Raw genomic sequence first — 23576 nt, forward strand, 5'->3', positions numbered from 1 at the left:
GAAGGAGCCTTGGCAGACAGACTCGCAGCAATTAATTTCTCCAGAGGACGCAGATCAGCAAAACGCGAGCAGAAGAGAATGAAATATAGTCTGTGTCGTTATCGAACCGCGGGAGGATTTTTTTTTTTTTTCTGAGTCATTTAAAAAAAAAATTATAATGGAAAAAAAAAAACAGACTTCATTGTGGTCAAATGGAAAACGGCTAGTGCCAATACTAATTTCACTGATGAAGATAGCGGCTTATTTTATTGATTGCTGGATGTAATTTCCTGGCCTGGATCCCGAGGTGCATGACAGTAGGGCCACCTCTCTGTATTTGATTAGATAATGGTGTGAGCGAGAGAAAAAGAGAGAGACGGTGTGTGAGGAATCTTTCTGATGAGCTTCCTGCAGAAAGTTCTGTCGCCACATATCCCACTTGCCTTTTCTCTAATTAAGTCCACTCTGGGGAGCCATTATGTGATTGTATCTGACCGGAGACGGTGAGAAAACAGTACGTTTCCTCACAAAAGCCTTGGCCTTTGTTAGTCAGGTTTTCTGACAGAATGCCTTTTCTCCTGATTTTAGGATATTTTTCTTTGCATTAGCCCAGGGGTAGGCAACCCTGAAAAAACCTCACCTGCCTGTAGCCCTAGTAATTCTGAAGACCTTGATTAGCTTGTTCAGGTGTGTTTGATTAGGGTTGGAGGGAGCTAAACTCTACAGGACAGCGGTACTCCAGGACCGACATTGCCTACCCCTGCATTAGCCTATACGAGGCAGAAGGCATCTCTGATGTCTGTCAGGATTCTTACATACAATTAAAGTAATTATCTTGCCATGCCCTGACAAGCTCCATATTGTGCATGGCAACCTGTTAATTAGTTTATTATCCTGGTTATTAGTAGAGAAGCACCTCAAACTGTCAAAATCACAAATTGATTAACACAAAACAGTGGGGTGCAAAATGACGTAAGATTGATTGTGGCTTTGCAATGGATGAAGTAATGGTGGATGTGGCTTAAAATTAGTGAGGGGGGGGCTAATTATTAATGGTCATACTTAATTATTTGAAATTTGAACAAACACCCAAAGTATGAAACTTATTCCACACTGAACATGAACAATACTTTAAATAATACAGCTTTTTGTGGCGAAAGTTAAAAAATTTAGGATCAGTTGAGGTCAGGATTGATTGATTGATTTATTTTTTATTTTTTTTTAAGAGATTGTTTATTTATCTATTTTTAGTTGATTAAGATATTATTCAGCAAAGATGCATTAAATTGATCAAAAGTGACAGTAAATCTGTTTTTTCAAACAATCCTTAAAAAATTAATCATGGTTTCCACAAAAATATCAAGCAGTGCAACTGTTTTCAACATTCGTGATAAGAAAATACATTTCTTGATCACCAAATCAGCATATTTGAACAATTTCTGAAGGATCATGTGACACTGAAGACTGGAGTAATGATGCTGGAAATTTAGATTTGGTATATATAAGCTTCTGAATGAAATATATAATTATTTCATTCATTCATTCATTCAATTTTATTTTTATTAATTTATATTAATTTTAATTGCTCCTATTCCTGTATTTAACTTTTGGTATTTTCACATAAGAAGTAAATCTGAGCTTGAGAAGTAAGAAGTAAATCTGAAATTTCAGAAGATTTATTCCCTGCTTGTAAGCAGAAGAACAGGAAGCCCTGATCACTTAGTGGGCACTTCCACATGTAAGCATTCAGGATGAACTCCTGCTATCAGTGTCTCATTAGAGCACAGAACACAGCTCATTATGCAGATCTTTCAGTTTCTGCTCAGCCAGATCGCTTCACTGTATCTAAAATCTGACACAGAACATCCTCAGGGCAGGAGTTGACCATCTCTCCAATAACTCCACTGACACAGCCGCTCTCTGCCCTCCCCCCTGATCCCTGTGTCATTGTCTCATTGGCTCCTCAGGATGTACTTCAGCTTGGTGAGGACGTGGTTTCAGAGCCGTACTACTGCCAGCTGGAGGCGGAGACGTGCCGGGTGTTCACTGAGCAGCTGGGCCGCTTTGCTCTGGTCGGGGAGTCCCTCAGCATGGCTGCTGCTAAACGCTTAAAACTGCTGCTGTTTGCTCCCGCCTACTGCTCTACACTGGAGTACAACATCCGCGTCTACTGCATGGACGACACACAGGACCTGCTAAAGGTGAGGCCTTTGACTCAGAATATACAGTAGTTATATTTATGCCAATTACCCAGTTTGTGTTAACATTAAGGAAACATTCCATTTTATCATTTTGCAAACATTATGGGAATGTTAATATTAGATGTTCTCTGAACATTTGGAAGTAAGCATATTTGAAAAATGTTAGACGAATGTCCAACAAAAAAAGTTTCTGAAAAACATTCCATGAAAAATGAATAAATTATGTTTTTTGTGCTAACGTTTTAAGAACCAGATAACTTTGAACGAACATTCCATTTAGGTTATTGGAAGACAGTTTTTTTCATAACTTTGAGAGAACCTTGACAATACCCCTTACCAAAAAGTAGTATACTTCAAGTTTATTTTATTAATTATACTTAAGTAAAGTTTTTAAGTATACTTTATGTAGTAAGTATACAAATATCAGTGTACTAGTAGTATACTTGTAAGTGTACTATATCAGTACTCCTTGAGACTAAATTGGCCCACTTTCTAGTATATAAAAGTATACTTTTAAGTATACTTTAAGTATAACAGTAGTAAACTTTGAGTACACAACTAGTTTACATAAATGTTTTTAGCTTGTACTGCAACTATACTAAAAGTGAACTTATAGGTATACTGATAGTTTACTAATTAAATACTTGTAGTAGCATTTTTAGTACACTTTGAAGTATAGTCTCAGTATACTACTAGTTTAGTAGTTTTATACTGCACGTATACTCATAAGTTTTCTTTTAATGAACTTTACATCATACTTTACGTATAGTACTATTGCCCTATTTGTTGGTTTTCATTTGTATATTTTTTGTTATATGAATATCTGAACATACAAAACATCAAAAGAAAGAACAGGGTATCTGCTTGTAAATGAAAACATTTTATTCTAGCTTAATGCATTCTTTTTTTAAACAGTTAAATATAAGTTCCATAAATAAATAGAAAATAAAGAAATAAACAACATTTTGAACAAAAACCTGAAAAAAGACTAAGAATTAGATTCAGAATGATAATCAAAGCGTAGATGGAGTTGATCAACACCCCAAAGCTTGACAGTTATTTTTACGTCTTCATTGATTGACATTTTATTCCATAACGTTGCACGGTTGCCATGCTGTTTTATGTCAGATGATCGTGTTAGATTACATGTGGAAGTATGTGTTGTTTCGGTTTCTTCTTCACTTTTTTTGTAAATTCTGTACAGAAGATGTGTACTACCGCCCCCCTACCTTATAACAATGAAAACACGGATTGTAGGAGCACAAGTATAGCTCAAATATAGTTTGACTTTTTCGATGTATAAGTCAAGTATACTTAAATGTCATTTTAAGTATATTCCTGAGAAGTACATAAAGCCCATTTTTGAGACGTACATGAAAAGTAAGCTAAAAGTATGCTTTCCTATTTTTAGTTTAAACGAAGTATACTAATAGCACACTTGAATAAACTTCTTTTTCATAAGGGACATTATGAAAATGTTTACCTAGTTTTGTCTTCTCTTTCCCTTAACCCCAGTCCTCTTGAACCCTGCTGAAAGGACAAACTTAGACAAGTTCATTTACTCACCCTCATGTTGTTTCTTTCTTTTGTGGAACACCAAAGGAGAAAATTAGAGGATGTTTTCAATGACAATTTAATGTTTTCATGGAAAAGAGCATGGCATGAAAATAGTCTTTGAATGTTTTTGTTTTATGTGAAAGAAAGAGTCAGACGTATTCAGATCAATTTGTAAATTGTATGATGACAGAATTTTCACTGTTGGGAGAACTATCCATTTAATTGCTGGTTAACCAAAGATGTCTTGCTGTTTAAGAAATAAAAATAATAAATAAAATAAATGCTGATTTTTCTTTTTCTGTTCCCTTTTCTTTTTCTTTTTTTCTTCTTTCATCAGACATTTTTTAATTTTTCAGTTCCTTCTGGCTTGCACTTATTTTTCTTCTGCTCCCCCTCCTAAAAGATCAGGAATAATCAAGAGCTAATGCCAAAGCAGCCTCCCTCGAGGAGCACATCTGAGCAGACTGTTAAGATTTCATTTGCATGCTTAATTAGTAAATGAAAAGGAGAGACTCTCTGGCTGTGGCCCCTGAGCTCCGCTCGGCTCTCACTGTCAAAGTAAGAGGGTCCGTTCCCTGCTCTGCTCACTCCAGCCTCTGAGAGCCTGCCAGAAAAGATGACCTGCCCTAACCAAAGCTGCCCACTGCGCCCCACTAGGGTGGGCTGTCGGGGGAAAGAGATTATGAAAGAGATGCCAAGAATTTGCCCGGTTTGTTTAAAATGAGCTCTTAGCCATGCAGAGATGAGAAGTGCTTCAGTGTATGATGGATGTGAACACCTCCCCTTCAATTCTCTCCAAAGGGTTCACGAGAACGCTGACTGTTCTGTCGTTTTGAAGTGAAGTGTTGAAGTAGTGGTTTGTTGGCCCCCCAAAACAAGCCCTATTTATTTTTTTATTTTACAGCAGTTGCTGTTATTTAGAGATTGAAGGTGTGGATGTGTGCTTTTATCTATAGCTAGGGTGTTGAGCTTCTAATATAGAGGCTTTTTTAACCCATGACCTCCTTTCATACTAACCTTGCCTTTGATCAGGAGTGGGCCGCTCCAAGGGAATCTTCATAAGTGGACAGACTCAGTCATGCAATGCTCTCGTATGGTCCTGCTTTCTATGAATCTGCATTTTTCACTCCCCTCAAATGCACAGACTGCTGCGGTGAGCCACAATGGCCTTATAGGATATGCAGTTTTTTTTTACTCTGTGGTTTAGCGGGGAGTCGAGTGAACTGTATGCTGATCTTTGTTCATATAAAAAGGGAGAGTTTTGTTCCAAAGGCCAGAAACATACTGTATGCAAGTACATGAATGCAAATGTTTCCTGAACATCATGTTAAACCAGGAAATGTGCATTTTTAAATTTGTAAAAATGCCTATTCTGCTTTGTACTTCTAAACAATCTTGGTGTTTTGAGTTGCTGCACAAATTGTTTAAGTTATATTCTTTATACAACATTTGATTTGAGTTGCTTTGGATAACAGAATTTGCTAAATGAATTAATGTAAAGAATTCTAGTTTACTCAAACTATAACGATAAAGTTTTAATAATCGTCAAAATTCTATGAGAATAGGAAAGTCCACACTACAAATCCAAAGTTCTGTCATGAATCTCTAGATAGCGCAGGCTGATAGGTTCTGCCTTAATCTCACATAATGACACAATTATTCACATGGCGCAGCTGATTGGTTCATTTTTGTATCAGCAACCAATGAGCTTGCTGCTCAACATTCAAATACTCAGCTAGTGCTTGCTGTAGCAGGTGCAGCACACTTCCGAAACCCTCCACCTTCCCCAGCTCCACCTGTATACATCTCTACTACGGGGTGGATTCATGTCTGTTATATATAGGGGTTAATTCATATGTTATGCGTGCAGCAGCAGCAGTATTTCCTACATGCTCACATCAGCATGTATGTGGATGCATTGGCAGTAGCAAGTCTAGCAGATCTATTCCACCAAGACTAAACTCTCAGAAAGTTGTCATGACAGAATTATAGTAATAACGACAGAAGAATATTATTGTTGGAATCACTTCTTTGGCAAATCGTTCTGAAGCAATGATTTATGAAACTCCCTCATACAGGAATCATGAACCAACTGGAAAACTCATGAACAAATCATGTTACATCATCAATCCAAATGTTTGGGACCCTGCTTCTCAATACAACAGCACATTTTCTCATGTCATTATATTCTACAATGTTTTAAACCCTTACTCATTGCACTCTGCATTCTTAGCTCTGTCGCAGGGGTCACTATATTGGATATTAGCTTGACTGCTGTTATTAATAAGGTTTTTTAAAGAATGTTTGTAAAGCAATGTGTTTGCAGTCTTGCCATGCATTGGCCAAGCATTTGTGAACTTGTGTAGAGTATGTTTGTGGTCTAACAGGTGTTTCACCCCCTGAGAACCACATCTGAGTCCCTGATTGACTTTCCTTCAAAGATGTAAGGCTGATTTATTGTGATGGAATTATTATGCTAATCGTTGCTGATAACAGAAGAGGATTTCGGAATTAGCATTGCATTAGATGTGTCGGTCATGACAAAGATGCATTGTTTTTTTTTAATGCATCTTTCTCCACCATCATCTTGGGTGAATATTAATTGCATTTTGATTGCCGCAGGGCTACTACATTACTTTGAGAAACGGTAATGCGCCACAAATGAAAGGGATGCCTCTGTTATTTTTGGTGGTTGTCTCTCTTCCGTTGAGCTAAGAACTTGCCACACTGTACAAATACTTTTTCTCCTTTCCAATTTCTTTCCTATTCACTCTTTCTTTCTCAGTCATGAGCTTTGCTTGTGCCTAAAACAACAGAAATCTTTAATCTCCCAATTAAGCCACATTAAAACAATGTAATTGTCTTTAATCATAATATGACATTTGGGTGTCAGTGACATTTCAGGAAAGATGCTTCCAATATGTTTGTGAGTCTTATGGGACGAATTAGATAAATATTTAATGTACAGCTGCCTCTTTCGGAACTGCTTCCACTGCTGGTTTTACTGCTGGACCCATCATAGCTGCCCTTCCTAAAGCTAAACTACAGGACCTGTGAGTGACACCTCCTTTGAAATGGTTAATTATAGTGCTTACTAACATGCATGACCTCCAAATGTAAACCTGACCTTATTAGGCCTTGCTGACCTTATTTGAGCCTCAATGTTGGACACGCACAAAGCACTACGCCTAGGCTCTGACCCTTTCATTCGTGATGTGATCTCACCATATTATTTGACCTTTCAACAAAGCAAGATTGGCAGTGTCTGCATCCACTGCAGAATGAGCATTAAGATCCAGATTATAGTGCACTAGCATGTTGCTAAAAGATTTGAAGCACCGGCAGAGGAACGTTTTGGGTTCACTAGTTTATCTGGCTTGTCACCAGGCAGTGGATTGTAAAATATTCTCTCGTTTCAGAGATGAATGAGCGATGACCTTTGGTGCCTCTTTCCAAATGTTGTTCACATTTAATCAAGACCCGTGTGATATTCTCTTCTCCCTCCAGACCTTTCAACCCAGCAGCCAAGTGTCTGAGGAGCCATGTCTGGTGTTTTCTATCTGCTGACTGGGCTAGAAACAAATAGAAAGAGAGGAGAGCAAGCGTTCTCATATTTGACCTTTCGTCTAACGTCTGAGCATAATTTGCGTGTATATGCGTGCATTCACGTTGTCGGGGGGAGAAACCAAAAATGGTGCATGGCTTTTATCACTGACGTAACATTTAACTAGACAGTCAGCTTCATCAACCGACGATGCGAGAGAACGAGACAAAATAAAGCCTGTATGTTGCTCTGATTCGTCAAATTAATTTCGCTGGATTGCTTATTTGGACAGCTACTCATACATCACTTGTGTTTTAAGTTTTTAATCAGAAAGAGGAGACAAGGGGGAGAAATATTTGAGGTGTTGGGTGGGAAGGAAAAATATAACCTCGTCACCAGCTGGAGAAAACTCACAGACATATGTCTAGATGATTTACATCTGTGAAATGTTTGCCTCCGTCATTCAGATCACTTTTCTGACTTGCTCATCAGCTCAGAAAGTGCAAGGTCTGTTTTCTCACAGCTGAGAAGTCGCGGAAGACGCCATGCGGAAATTAGTCAATGTCAGTCATTTTGTTATGCTCTCATATCTTTATGCGCTGTGAGACAGTTGAGATTAAGTTGTAAAACAGACTGAAAGAAATCTTCTATTACTGCGGATCTATACTGTCATTAAAATCAAAGCCTTTTTATTTAGTTCACTGATTTAAGATGTTGCGTAACAAACTTGTCTCGGTAGTTGTTAATTTATGGCATGCTCATTTTGATTTTATACGGTATGATGGTTATTTCTTGTACCTTATTACTGGCAAGCCGGTGGTGACAAAATGGATAGAGCCCACTCAGCATTCATGTTTAATAGCTTTTTATTTGAATAGCTCTGAGATAGATTTACTAGAAGGAATTTAAGGCATGCATCTATTGCTCATACTTAGGGGCTTGGACTTGAACAAACCCATAACAATAAGTACTAAACTTGGCCACCGTAACAACTACCCAGAACACCCTAGCAACCTCACAACAAAATGCAAAATAGATTAACTTTTGACCGATGCGGTTCAATCTTCTGAGCTGACATTAAGTGTTTTATCTTAATGGAAGTTTGGGCCACTGTAAACTTTGTAAACACATTGCCCTTTTGCCTGAATGGCTTTTAAATATTTAGCTTGTGTGTGTTTGGTGGAGGAGTGTTTGTAGCGTGTGAGTTGTAGCAGAGCATCTAACCTCCTTCTGTCAAAGATGGCGAGGGGAGATAAACTATAGAAGAGTCTCTTGTATTCCCAAATGGAGTGCAGCAGTAGTCCGTCAGAGCCCCCGCTCAGCACACCACAGGAGCTGTCCAGGCCTGTGAGGATGAAGGGTTTGTGGGCTCCGGAGGACTGTGGCCATGCTTCCCATAATCCTGCTATCTGTCTCTCTAAAGCTTACCACTCTTCTGACCCGAAGACACCAGTGTTAAGTTGCCTCTGTCTCCTCTCCATTCATTTTTGTATTATATCGCTCACTTGCTCGCTCTCTTTTTCGCCCTCCAGTTCTTAGTTTTCCAGTGAGTAGAAAAAAGACAGAGGGTGGGCTTCATCATATTTTTTTTTTTAGTCTAAAGTCACTGTCAAAGAATAGAAAATCTTTTTTTTCCCCATATGGCTAAGTCATCACCATCTTGTCTTCATCCATGAAAACTTCACATTGTCTTCCCCTTAAATACTTTAAAAGACTCTTTACAAAAATACAGTGGCGACCAGTTTCTACCAAAACGATGTAGTTACTATAGTTCTTGTCAAGGGTGTCATGCACTTATTTTTTGAAGGGGAATAAGTGCCAGTTCTGGCTTTCTTGGTGCCCCAGGCAAGAAAAGACATTACCAAAGAGAAAATAAATAAATAAAAATTAGTAGTTATTTTTGAGCTCAAATCACAATAATATATTTATCTTGCTGTGTTTGTTTGTTTATTATTTTAAACCATATATTGTAATTATAAATAATATACATTTTATTTGTACTAAATAAAAAGTGATGTATAATTTTGTATTATTATTATTTCTATATTCATTTATTATTATTATTATTATTATTATTATCATTATTATGTTTATAGTTTTGACTAAAAAAATACTACTGTAAAGCAGATTAATTCATGTAGGATCCTTTTGTGTAAAATGCTTAAATTTATCATTTTAGTTTTATTTATTTTTACTGTGTAAAAATATCTATATTGTAAGATATATTGTTTTTAAAGTATATTTTGGATGCAATTAAGTGGTTTTTCATTGAAAGAAGTCATGTTTGGATTGTTTTAATTAAATTCTGTGACAATTTATTAACAAGACAATGGGGTGTAAACAGGGCCAATATTGGCTCAGCCTGAGACATATGTTGAAAGCAAACACACAAATGACAAGCTCAGTTATTGGCTGAGATGCAGGAGCGGCGGGCCAAGACTGACATGTTTATGCTCATCATTTCGAGCTGGCCTTGTTAATATAAGTAGGGTGGAGAGGCTGGACTGTGTCTGCATTGGTATGCACGCTCTTAGTTATTCATAATGGGATAATTGGCGTGCTCTTCTGTGTCTCCTATTACTAGGTAGCTAGATGTGCTGATAGGTCAGAATCAGGATCAAAGTCCATAAGCAGCAATTTGCAATGCTAATTTCTCCCATAGAGTGATTGTATTTAAGAGAACAACGTAAAATGAGATGCTTGTAGCCTAAATAAAGTGTCTTTTGTCGTGAAGGAGAGATTATATTCCTCTTCTGATTGGAGTGCACTTATCCATTGACTGACATACGGCCTAATGGCATGAGATAAATCTTGACCTCTAACCTATTCAGTTCTCTTAAAATTCACCTCAGTGGTTGGGCTGAAGAACCATGAAAGATTTTAACGTCTCTATCTTTGCTGTGCTAATGGAGAAAGACTGTAGCTTGACTTTCCGACTCTTGATAGTAAAAATGTTTAAATTATCTCCCATGAAACAACTTGTGGTCTTTAAGATAAAAGGGTTTTTTTTGTGCCTGAGACCAGAGACAAAACTCATGTGTTGAATTTTTTGTTTTAGCTTACTTTGTTATATAAAGATACTTTGTTCTGGCCTCATTCTAAGATGTAATGCATTGTGACAAGCTCAAAATAAGTAAAATTTGATCATAATTATAGATAGACAGACAGACAGACAGACAAGACAGACAGATTTTATTTTATTTTATTGCGTTGTATTGCATTTTTATTTTAGTTTAGTTTAGTTTAGTTTCCTCAAAGGCCTTAAGTTAGAAATTGTCTCCTTGTAAGAAACAGACATTGGGAAGCTCACTTGCTTTTGAAACTGTAGTTAAGTGGATAATATGGTACTTTTACAGCAGGTAATGCAAATAACAGGTTCTATACCATTTTAATTGAAACTGGGCCTGACGATACTTGGTAAAGAGTGCAGAAAATTGAATCGTCCATGTGCAGATAAAAATCACTGAGATTCTCCATCTTAATTAGAGGCACTCTCAAACACAGTTCATGTGCATCCACATTCACACAGAAAAGAATCAAACATATGGTAATTACTGCACCCCCACCTCTCTCCTCCATTTGTTGTCTATTCGTTCAAGTAGCTTTCTTTTATACACACCGCAGCTCTCTTCCCGGGAACGCTTCACCTGTTTCGTTTTCCTTTAGTCCTTACATTTGTGCTGTTGTTTTGTTAGCAAGTTTGAATGTTATGAAAGATTGCCGTCCTGATTGGGAAGGTCTGCCAGTCCTCTAACCTCGGCGTCCAATTCATCATGCTGTTTGAGCTGTAGTTCCTCTGTGCGAGCCGAGGTCTTTGATGGGAGTCTTTCGGCTTTCAGAGACCTCTGCTCTGCGCACTCCTTTAGCATGAAAGATGTGCCCTGAAAAAGAATTGATAGATCAGCCAGGATGTGCGTGGATATTATTACCTAATTCCAGATGGCCGTTCTGATGGCAACAAATGGCCTTGCCGTACCAACCCCACTGAGACGAAAACATTAGACGTGCGAGTACAAATTTCTCCTGGCACAGCCGCAGAAATGAAATTAAGCGGATCTTTGATGCACGAACAATGAGCGCTTGACAAATAGCTCAGCCCGAACCTTCATTACCCCAGCACTCTTGGAACTGGAGTGCATTCGCCAGAGTTGCCGTGACCTTGGCATGACATTAAAACAGCGTAGGGGAAAAGGAACCGGGTTACGAGGGCCATGGTCTGACCGACTGTGCTGTGCCGTGTTGCTCCACAGGAGGTGATGCAGATGGAAAGACAGCTGGGAGGTCGACTGATTGACGAGCCTCACATCCTGCTTTTCAAAGACAGCTACCATAACCTGCGCCTCTCAATTCATGACATGCCCCAGGCACACTGGAGGAGCAAACTACTCGCCGGCTATCAGGTGGGTTTCTATAAAACACCTTCTCTCTCTTGCTGCAGCACTTCTTGTATTAATGATGTTTGCTTAATAGTTTGCTTAGTTAATACTTAAAGTTAGCGGTTTTTCAAAACCCACAACCTCAAATATTAAATGTATTTAACATTAAATATAAAAAAGCCTGAAAGACAATAAATATACTCTCAGAAAAAAAGGTACTAATGATGTCACTGAGGTGAAACCCTTTCAAAAATACATATTAGTACCTACAAATAAGAGGGCTTTTCTATTTGAAATGTGCACTAAGTGCACTACTAGTGTCACCGGAACTACAAAAATAAAACATGTTTTCAAATAACCTTTGAAAATGTTCCTTTCACGTGTCATGCCTTCACCTCTTATGAGTCTATTACAGTGGAGGTATGTCTCTACAGGTAAAAATAGATGATTAGACTACTATTTTCAGTAAAACTTCAAGTTTAGCTTACCTTTTGAGAACGAAGTTCATCATATCAATTGAAACCTAAAACATTTAATCCAACCAAATGTCTGAATGATTGAATGCAATGATTGGACAAACATTTTATGGCCCTGAGACTTTCACAGAAGATATATACATGTATGTATATGTGTGTGTATGTATATATACATATATAGACCACTTTATTGATTGTTGTCAGACCTTTTAACCAAAACAACAAAAATGTTTCTGGAAAAATTACCTACCATATCTTTAATCCTGGGTCATTATAAACTCAGGGAAGGCTGAATCCAGGGTTATCTTGCTTAATGTTACACATTGTTTATAATTTACCTGGGGTTAAAAATTGATCATGGACAGTAAATGGGTTTTCTGTAACCACTGGACAATTTTTGCCTCATGACCGTTTATACAATGTTTTTATACAGTTCTCTTTGACTGTCTAAAGCATGTGAACGTGAGGCACATGATTGGCTGTCTGTTGCTAAGCATCTAGTCATAGCTTTCTAACACCACATCGTTTCACACTGTACATATTTGGCACCACAATGCGAGGTTAACAGAGCAAAAGCAGTGCTAAGCCTGCTCTGGATGGTAAATAATACCTTTTGAAAGAGTACCCAATGACAGCTTTTATACCTTTTTTACTGAGAGTGTAGGCAAATAAATTCATATTTAGAGAAACAATCACTCAAAGTCCTAGCACCCACATTGACTATCTGCTAACATCCATGCAGAACAATTTTGCAAATACATAACGACACCCTAGCAACCGCCCAAATTGTTCTGGCATTGTGACAAGAAGTCAAGGGTAAAGTAGCTGCAAAAATTTTTCTGTTTGAAATTCTTTGCCTCTATGATGTGTACTGCGGATGTTATGTTTGTCTTCTTGATCTTTGTTGTCAAAGTCTTTTCGTAGCGTAATTGAACGAGTTAGAGTTAGCTAGCCAAGTTATTTTTTCTTGGGGGCAAATTTGAAGTGCTGTGCTCTGTGGCTGCTCTGAGCTTTCTAACAGGGTGTGTGATCTGGTATGTCCTCCGGATTGCTGTAATTGGAAATTTCTTTGGTTTCGCCTCATTAGAGTATTTCTGAACGTGCGGGAATGCTAAAGAAGCCCATTATAGAGTGAATTGGCGAGCAGGGACCCTAGAACATCTGCTCTTAATAACATGCACGGCCTTGGCTACGAGTTAACGTCTTCTTGAGTAAAGAAGGATTGAGAGCGCTTCGGTTTTCTCATACGGCTTCCACACCGCTCTGCCCATCTCAGGACTCTTTCCCACTGGAGGAGATTAAATATAGACCAATATGTAAATGTTCAAGGCTGCAACACCTGATTTTTCTCGTATTTCCCTTCTTGGATCATGTATGCTGGGCCTCAGAAGAACGTCTCTGGATTCTGGAGGAATCTTGGCGTAAAAAGCTCCTCCGAGGATTTGGAGATGTCAGCTAACAGTGTTACAGCACAAATGTGCATAGAGGAAACATTTTCTCACCTGAACGTCCCCTATTTTTTAGATAAGTATGTTGCTAGGCTTGGTTTTTCAGTCTGTGTAACAGCTCCCCCATTGGAGTAAACTGAGGTACTGCATATTTACTAATAACCCTGCCTTTTATTGATTTGCAGTTTGATTGGTTCATGATTGATGTGTAGTCTTAAATGACGTGCGCTTATCTTTGTTTTTTGTGTCGCTCTTCACAATTAATTAGACAGTTTGAGACGAGAGCATGGTAAAAAGCTAAATAATTAGTCTAATCAGGCTCTCACAATGAACGTGTTGTATTTGACAGACTAAATGTATTGTTTTAATACGTGTTCTTATTTTATTTGACTGTGGATATGCAGGCATATCTGCTCTATCTACTGAATTGTGCTCGTTCATAAATTAAATCCAAATCCCCGGTTGTGAACAATTAGCTTTTAAGGACGTTCTACTGTTGTCAGAGACAAAGAAACTATTTTGCTGCTTCATTTGAAAATGTTGCCAACAATAGATTTAGAAAAGCTTTCATAGACTCGCACCGGCAGCCACAGCATCATAAATCATCAGGTGTTGGACTTTTTCTTTGCCTGCATCTCTTACTGACCGTCAAATTCAGCTGGATCTATTGTTTGCAAATGGAACACTTTTAATGAAAAGGAAGCTGTGGATTATCTACCAAGTGACAGAACTGTTGTCTCTAGTTTATTCATGTCAGATCCAAAGTTTGCCGAAGATTGCCAAAATGTGGAAACTCTTGCATAATTCATGTGTTGAAAAAATTTAACTGAATTCTTCTACGGCACTGAAATGTGGCGATGCATAAAGCTATTCACTTAACTCTATATTTTTATATTTTGCATTGTCTCTGTTGATTTTGAGGAAAAAAATAATTATAAATGAGTATATATAAGAATATATTTTATTGATGATTTATTTGACTTATATTTTTTAAACAATCAGTTCTGACAAGGCTGAGAGTTGATTTCAGAAGTGATTTGTTATGGACAGTAAGAATTTAGTGTGACATGTCTTTGGTCCTTTAGGAGATCCCGTTCTATCACATCTGGAGCGGCTCTCAGCGGACCCTGCACTGCACCTTCACACTGGAGAGACAGAGCCTGAGCACCTGTGATCTCACCTGCACGCTGTGTGTGTGGCAAGTAGAAGGAGAAGGACAAAGCTTCACCCTGGACTTCAACATCTCGAAGGTAACTGAGACCACCTGCAGTATGATATCCCAGTAAACAGTAGAGATTAGTATTATTAAAGCTCCTTTACGATATGTTTTGTGATTTTGAATTTGGTTTACAAGGAGAATTGGACTTGAATTTAAATGATTTGATGTTGTATTGTGTGCATACTTAAGATTCTTTTTTTGACATTCTCGAAAACCTAGGTCAGTTGATTTGGATTTAGAACAGAATTTTAAGTGAAAATGTTGAAAATGTAACTAAATTGAATAGATTGATACTGTGGTCTATACATATGCACAAACATATGCACACATTAATTTTGTATTACAATTAGAATTTGGAGTTTTAATGGGAACTGAATGTGAATTGAATGTGAATTGAAATGTAGTCTACACATGCATATTTTAAACATTTCTCAAAAACCTATGAATGTTTATGAATGTTCTCTTTAACTATTTTCCAAACTGATTCTGCTGCAAACAATTAGATTTTGAATTGGGTTTATAATAAGAATTTAAATTGATTTTGGAATTTAAATTTCACTTAAATTTAAATTTAATTTGGATTTGGAATAGAATTCATTTATTTCAATAAATGTAATTGACTTGGTACTGTGGTCCGCACGTAGACTGTTTTTGAATTACAGTCAGAATTTGGAATTTAATATGAACTGAATGTGAATGTGAATTGAACTATAGTCTACTCATGCAACTTTTAACGATTTCTCATAAACCTTTTGAATTAAGTTCAATTTAATTCTCACATTCTACTAAATTATTTTCCAAACTTATTCTCATGCAAATGTAGATCTTCTCCATAGATCTTCATATTAAAGTCTGTGTGCAGTTGGAATGAGTAACACATGAGGTTGAAATGTTCTTGGTTCCAGGACATCAGACCACTGGACTCTGATTTCCTGTTAATGGACAACTGCACCCCTGCCCTGGCTGGTCCGAGCGCATTCCAGATCCCTTACCTCATCCGACAGAAGATCTGCAGCAGTCTGGACACCCCCTGTCCCAACGGAGCAGATTGGAGACTACTGGCCCAGAGGCTGAAGCTTGACAGGTAAGATCTCTCAGTGCTAGAAACTATTATATCTCAAGTCTGGAATGGATTCTGTTTAACAAAATCTGAGGATTCTTTTTGTGAGTTGTGGAAACTGATTTTTGCAGAGTGCCGATATCTAGAGCAGATTGTGCGGTTCTCCACTTGCATATTAAATATAGACTTCCACAGGAAATTACAAGGCAGTGATTTAATTACTGTCCCATTGAACTTCCTCCAGGTAATGGAACATAATGGGCAGACTTCATTTGTCCAATAATGTTTACTTGCTCCAATTAATTACAATTTGAAGTGTTGTGGTGTGTGTTCAATTAGCACACTAGCCCAAAACGATCAATTTTCATTTACTTAGTTAAGGAAAAGCACAGAATCCACACAGGTGGAAACTTTATTAATGGTTTTTTACTCAAGACACTGTCCTCAGGAAATGTTTTAGGACTTGAAAGCAGCGCTACTAGTGAATACAACCCCAACTGTAAACCTTTTCTCACTGAGAACAGAGAGCATGTAGAAAACAACACTTAAAGCCCCAGGCATTTGAGGTACTGAAAAAGGCCGTTAGATCGAACAACCCACTTCAGCTTCCTTCGGGAGATGCATCTCGCAACATCTAATACGCTGCAAAAAGGGGTTGCTTTGTTCTTATTGATCAGCTTTGATCTGAAAGGTTCAGCCTGGTCAGTGGAAAAGGTCACATGCAACCTGGGCTTTACCCTTTTAGAGGACTGAGACCCATAGTAGATAATTCATCAAATGAAAATGCAGGGCTGCTTTAGTCCAGGAGTTAACAAAAGGGTATAAAGCACGTGTTCGTGCATTGGTTTAGTATATTGGAATGGATAATATTGTTTTATATTCCTCCGTGGAACACCTATGTCCAGCTAATGTGTCTCCCTGGACCAGCATGCATAGATTTTCTTCTCTCGCTTTGAATGGAGTGACAGAGAGGTTGATGTATTGGTTTACAATGCAAGATAAGCTTCTTGATGTTTTATTTCATTTCAGAGAGTAATAACTTATGACTCTCCTGCAATCCTGATTTACTTCTCACAATGAAACAAACCATGCATTGTGAAGCATATTCATTGCATTTCTAATATGGTTTTTATTGTATCTGGTTATAAAGCAAAAACAGAAGAGTATAGCTGAGTGAATCTCTCTGAAAATGTCCAGATCATATTTCATCTTAAAATGAAAATATTTTGTGTGTGTATGTGTGATTTGCATAAAGACGCATTTTTTTTGTGTGTTTAATTTGTATATTCGATTTAGTGCAACACATAATGTCTCATTAGCACTGTCATTACAATAATGTTTAATTTGTTAGCATTAGTTAATAAATAGGTTAACATGAACTAACAATGAAATATTGTGCATTGTAAGTTCATGTTATATAATGCATTAACTATTGTTAACAAATGAGACCTTATTGTATTGTTAACAATATAATGATGTTGCAATGTTTTGTATCATTTTATTGCATATGCTATGATGCTTAAAAGTCAGACATAAACTGCAAGACTTTTTAATATGATACAAGACTCGCTCTGTCTATCCAGACTACGATAGGACTGACAATGTCCTTTCCTCTATTTTCCTCCCCAGGCACATGAGTTTCTTTGCATCCAAAGCAAGCCCCACATCAGTGATTCTGGACTTATGGGAGACCCAGCACTTCCACAGCGGTAATCTCAATCAGCTTGCTGCTGTGATGGCTGAGATTGGCAAGCAGGAGGCCATGATATTCCTGGTGTCAGACGGGGAGTGCTGACACATTAAAACTGGAGCATGGCGGCCGTCTCTGACTGATGGGGTGGGGGAAGCACGCGACCCTCTGCCTCCCCCACCATAGATGAGAAACAAATCAAAGAACAGGGTTTACCCAACTATATGAGGCTACTTCCCCAGTGAATAGGGAATAAAAGAAAAATAAAGAAAAAAAATAAAACAAGACCAGGCTCAGGAAGAACCTGGCAGGGCATTTAGATGTACTGTGACTGAGACAAATGCCCCTTTCTCTGAACAAAAATCCATTTGTTTTGAAAATAATGGTGTATAGAAAATCCCAGATTCTATGATTCTGGTCCTGCCCTCAATCACTGACCAATATGTACTTTCTAACCACATTTGTGTTAGGCACATTGATATATTAATATCAAACTGGAAACTAAAACAAATCGGTTTGAAAGATAGCAAGCAGAAAACGTACGCTATGTAGGTAAGGTGAATATTTTGCAAACTAGTTCAGATTTGTGACATGCATTTTGTAAATGTGTACCATTTAGCAATATGCAAACACACATATCGATGACAATTTCCTTTGGCCGACACGTTTCTTACCTCACAAAGCATTTAAAATTTTAGAGCGTTTGCTAAATTTCAGGTCGAAAACATTAAGGAAGTAAAGCGTTTTTGGTGAGAGACATCACTTGTTCCTCTGCCCCTGTGCACTTAACGTGTGTGTTCATGAAGCCATAAAGTCCAAAATTCACCTCAATGCAATGATATATGTTCTGATCCGGGTGGATAATCGGTAAATAAGCATAGGATTCTGTGGATGTTTAGCTGCTGAAGGATGGGTGATCAGGGACCTCAAATGTTTTCCTAGCTGTTTCGAAGAACATTGGACTTTTCAGAATAGGGGTCAGAAGTTCTGCAAAGCATTTTTCCATGGCCGTCTTATGTCAATGGAACCCTTTCGAGACTAGAATTCTCATCTGAGTCCATAGAATTCCTCGTTTATGAAGGAGGAAAAAAAAGTTTTCTTCTTTTATAAACAGAAAATGCAATACTACCAAATGTTTCATTGCTATTCTCCTTCATATTTAATGAGTCTGTTTCTCTGAAAGCCATTTTGGCTTCAGGGCAATTTCTTAATCGTAGGAGAGAGAATATTTCCATCACCCCCCAAAAAGCAAATGTTCCAAGAAAATGTCATCGACACTCAGCAGCTGTCGTATTTTTCTAAATTCCTCCATCGCACGTGTGCTTTGTTTCTGCATTACTGTCACACCCTGTAGAACGCCATGAATGTGCATTACACAGTTTGAAGATTGTCAGATTATTGTTTCGCGTGTTTGAATGTGAGAGTATTTCATTCCAAATGAAGGATGATTTGTGAGAAACTGTGGATCACAAATTGGCCGCTTTCATCTCGACGAGTAATGACGGCCACATCTGGAGATGATTGGAGGAGTCCTGCACGTTCTCTCCACAGCAAGTGGAAATACACAGGCCTGTTTCACTCAGCTGACAGAGAACTCAAGTTAAAGGCCAAATTGTGCACACAATGTGTTGTTTTTTTTTTTTCATGCTTTTTTTACCATATGTTTCCTTAAGGTTTCACTTGGTGATTTTTGTTAAACAATTAACCAGTCAGCTATTTTCTTTTCTTTGTTTTTAATCTACAAAAGTCATATCTTGTAGATAAGTACTTTTCATGTGACGCATCTTTGCGCAACCAAAGTGTATGAGCCATCTGGAGCATTTCTTTCATATCTATGCCGATTGTGATTTTTGTTTGGAGTACAAGCAACACGTTCCTAAATTCAACATGCATCTATATTTTATTATCTATTATCTCATGACTTGTGCAAACTTGTTCCTTTTGAGCATTTCACTGGTAAAACAATTTAAATATTTAATACAGCACTTTGTAAAGTAATTGTAAATGATATTTTAATAAGCCAAAAAAGACAAGACAACTGATGTAACATTTGTCAAAGTATAACCTGTGAAGTGTTTGCCTACTGTTCATTGGTTATATAGCACTGAGTTCATTCTTTCTGCAGTGTTTGCGGTTTAGACTGTTTTCGCCATAAGTTTGTACACCATCGTTTTGTTTTCGTCCTGAGGCTGTTGGTTTATGGGAAATCAATCCTCAACACTACGTCATGAGGAAACAGATGCACCAGTAAATGCTACTTCTGTCAGAGTATTTGGACAAGGATTTGGTGCAAATTTGTCAAATTCCTAACACTCAGGTTTACAAAGAGTTCAGTTGAAACAGAGACGTTACGCATTTCTGAACATTACTGAGTGCGCAACGGATTTCTCATCAATGTTGTTCTTTTTCACTGACACAAAAATCATTCCGACAGCCTGCCATTCTGAGCTCACAAAGTCAGCTTGTAACACCGAATAAAGCAGATGCCATGATATTCACTAAAAGAACCACCGATCTCTTTATGACTGTACATTTTGTCAGCCTCATTCATAGCAGTTCTGTGTAAATGAATGTGTGAGTGTGCTATTTCTTTCCACTGACTTTCTTTTTGAACTGAAAACCGTAGAATTGTGTACCTGTGAATGTTTAATTCGATTTCTTAATTCAATGTTCCTTGCCTTTCTGCAAGTCAAAATGCTGTATTTATTACATGCCACAGCGCTTATGCAATTGTACAATTATTTTCTATTATTCTTTTTCGTTTTCTTTTTTTGGTAAAGTTACTTTTGATTTTTCTCGTCAATGTAAATTGTCGTCGATGAGTTTGTGGTAATGGGAAGCCCTCTTCTGCAGAAGGTTTTCTGTACTTTTTGGACAATGGTATGGATTTGTGGGTAGAATTTTGGAAATTCGTTTCTAAGTGCTTTCAAGTATTTACTTGGCCTTATGTATATATCTCTCTATGAAATTTCAGAAAAGGTATGTATAGTAATTGAACCTAAAATGGATGTAAATAAATTATATATTGTTAAAAGAGAGTTGAGTGATTTGTGCTCGCAACATCTACAATATTTCATCATGACACATTTTACATTTGGATACAATCAGTAGCCTTGGGAATAACCCAGTTTCTCCACCAGTCGTATGATTCAGTAAGTCAGCACACAACAACATGACTGCAGGTGATTTATTGACTAAATGTCTCTAGCACAATTTCTTTCTAAATGATTTGCGTCATCTGACATAGGAAACCTCTCTATAATATGCACAAGAATACAGCAGTTTACCGTTCTGAATGACACACAATAGTTAAAGGCTGCAAGGCTATAAAAAAAGGCACTTGATAGTTGATATATAACACACTGTCAATACAAAAAAGTACAAAAATTTAGCTGTTGGCTCAAATATATATAGCTTTCTAAGAGCAGGATACTGGAGTGTTGCGTTTCTTCTGATTAGAGCGCAGGAGATTGCGATAAGGGAATGATGTTCTGGGAAGCATCTGGTATGTAGCCATTATGTTTAGAAATGCCATACGATTACACATATATATCGGTGATATCCATAATCAGGATTGCGCAAAACCTTTGGCACACATGCGCTTTGCTCACTAGCTTGCGGAAACCACAAAAATGGCCACAGAGCTTTAAATAACACATCAAGCAAATACGAACAAAGGCTCTAAGTGAATCTGGCCATATAATATTGCAGGATTCATTTGCACTAACGCAGAGCGTTTTTATGGTATCACAGGCTTTTCTTTAATTAGAACTACCTGTCTGATTAGAACAGATGAATGTGGCGTATTTAGTATTGAAGCCATGTAGAGACCATTGCTTGGGTCAGGATGAAACGCATGCAATCAGTGCTAATGTATTTCAGTGTAGCTGCCAGGGGCGTTTTATTCCTCTGTGGTTTGCCATTACCTTAAGTACCCTGGCACAGCAAATCAGGCAGAGCAAAAAAGTAGGCTGCACTGCATCTAGAGGATTGAGGGGCCACTTTAAGATCCTGTCTGAGTAGATCACATGCTCAATGCTTTAGCCTACAAAATGGATTGTATGGATTGGAGTACAACTAGATTGCTTCACTCATTACATGGGGAATGCTTTGTCCTTATTTGTGACAAGAGTGGATCGAATTTTGGATGATAAATATGCATCCGAGTGCAGATGAGATGAGCAAAACTAAAAAAAAGGGAAGAATATTTTTCAGTTTGACAATATTTTCATGCTAATCACATTTTATTTTTCATAATTCCCTTTATTTTGAATGGTGATATTTTACTATTTTTTATTATGTTTTATATTTTTTTTATTTTATATATAATAATTTTACTGTATTCAAATCAGCATAAAGGCAGTACAACAAACACTTTTATTTTTTTTTTATTATAGTAATTAGAATGCATTTGGAAGGAAAATATGCTCAGCTGTCAAGAGAAATAGTCACACAAAAAATCATATTCTTACATATGGTTAAGCCATATTCTTTATGCAATATAAAATGTGGTGTAATGTGAACATTACATGTTTTGTGAGATTCACTCAGGTTCCAAACTGACGAATATGAACATCTAAAACGTATATATACTATAAGAGTGTACTATGTTCATTGGATTGACGAATACTGCAGGTGTACTTTTGGAGGTGGAGTGGGATGAGGAGGGACAGCTAAAATACTTCATCCAAATACCTTGTTATCCATTCCGACATCTGGCATCGGTGGATGTAACCGTTCACAAGCTGTTTCCAGTTGAATGACTGGCATTGTAACACAGCAAAACTGAGGCCAGTCTGTCAGCTTACTATAGCAAGCTACCAAAAATTCAGGTCCGTGCTTTGCTGAATGACACATACTTAGTAAATGCTAATCGAAGCTGCTATAACAGCTGGTGAAAGCCAGCGGAGCTACTATATCCATCACTCTGTCAGTCAGCCATATGTTACAGGCTTCAAGTAAAGTACTTGGTCTTGTTTGGCATAGCTATAGACCCCCCAGTCTCCGTTCCGGCCCCTCCTTGACAAACAGCGGAGCCTCACACTGGAGAGAAAGCGTGACTTTTACATAGCGGCTTGTCCTTCTTTGAATAGAACGTCTTCCCCTCCAGATTGATTTGACAGATCTGAGGAGATGAAAAAAGGAGGATTAAACAGTAGAATCAAACTCTTATTCAATCATGACTGTTCAACAGCGCTTTTATAAAGCTGTGATTCATTATTTGCTAGAAGCCAATAATGTTAGGGGGAGAAACATAAGCATTCCAGAGAGCATTTATAATTGGATACAAGTTTGGAGTGAAGCATGAGCCTTTATTATTTCTAGTAGATTTAGATTAAAGAACCCCACGTTTATTCATTTAGTAGACATTTTTATCCGATTAATCTTATAATCCCTTTTTATATTTTGAACGAAATGCAAGGAATTGAGTGACACTAATGACATTTATCTTTTTTTTATGATATATTTGAAGTGAGATTTCCATTTTGAATAAATGCAGTTCTTTTGAAATTTCTCTTCATACAACAATCCTGAAAAAAATATCACTGTTTCCACAAAAATGAGGCAGCACAAAAGTTTTAAAGTGACACTGAAGACTGGAGTAATGGCTCCTGAAAACTCAGCTTTGTCATCACAAGAATAAATTATATTTTAAAACGTATTAAAATAGAAAACAGTTATTTTAAACCATAATAATATTCAACAATATTAGTGTTTTTACTGTATTTTTGATCAAATACATGCAGCCTTAGACCTTGAATAAGACTTTTAAAAACATTAAAAAAAATATTACCAACACAAGCCTTGAATGGTAGTGAATGCCTGTATTAATCTGTCATGTGAATATAATTTGTGGGGTATATTCACTGTTAATATCAGTGCATGTCAAAACTCAAGTAATTGCTATCTGACACAGACAGCCAAGCTCTCATAGAACCCCATTTTTGGAGACATAAAGATTAAAGAAGTGAACTTAAATCAGTAGACAGGCGAGTAAAAGTACCACACAATTTTGCTATGTATTG

General features: G+C 37.4%; 2 protein-coding genes across 5 annotated transcripts in view; one reads left to right on the forward strand and one right to left on the reverse strand.

Annotated features, from left to right (window-relative positions):
* LOC306852812 (netrin receptor UNC5A-like) overlaps positions 1–20580 on the forward strand; it is a 184266-nt gene extending 163686 nt beyond the window's left edge. For both annotated transcript variants that reach the window (XM_079389906.1, XM_079389907.1), the window contains 5 exons: positions 1947–2180; positions 11532–11681; positions 14667–14831; positions 15706–15884; positions 17490–20580. In XM_079389906.1, the coding sequence (XP_079246032.1) occupies positions 1947–2180; positions 11532–11681; positions 14667–14831; positions 15706–15884; positions 17490–17655 (894 nt within the window). In that variant the 3' untranslated portion in view covers positions 17656–20580. The remainder of the gene's footprint in view (positions 1–1946; positions 2181–11531; positions 11682–14666; positions 14832–15705; positions 15885–17489) is intronic.
* Positions 20581–21871: 1291 nt separating this feature from the next.
* The window catches only part of LOC306852814 (PDZ and LIM domain protein 7), a 38587-nt gene continuing 36882 nt past the window's right edge, over positions 21872–23576 (reverse strand). For all 3 annotated transcript variants that reach the window (XM_079389910.1, XM_079389908.1, XM_079389909.1), the window contains one exon: positions 21872–22675. In XM_079389910.1, coding sequence (XP_079246036.1) covers positions 22589–22675 — 87 coding nt within the window. In that variant the 3' untranslated portion in view covers positions 21872–22588. The remainder of the gene's footprint in view (positions 22676–23576) is intronic.

This window comes from Barbus barbus, assembly GCF_936440315.1.
Source record: "Barbus barbus genome assembly, chromosome: 33".
Classification (NCBI taxonomy): Eukaryota; Metazoa; Chordata; class Actinopteri; order Cypriniformes; family Cyprinidae; genus Barbus; species Barbus barbus.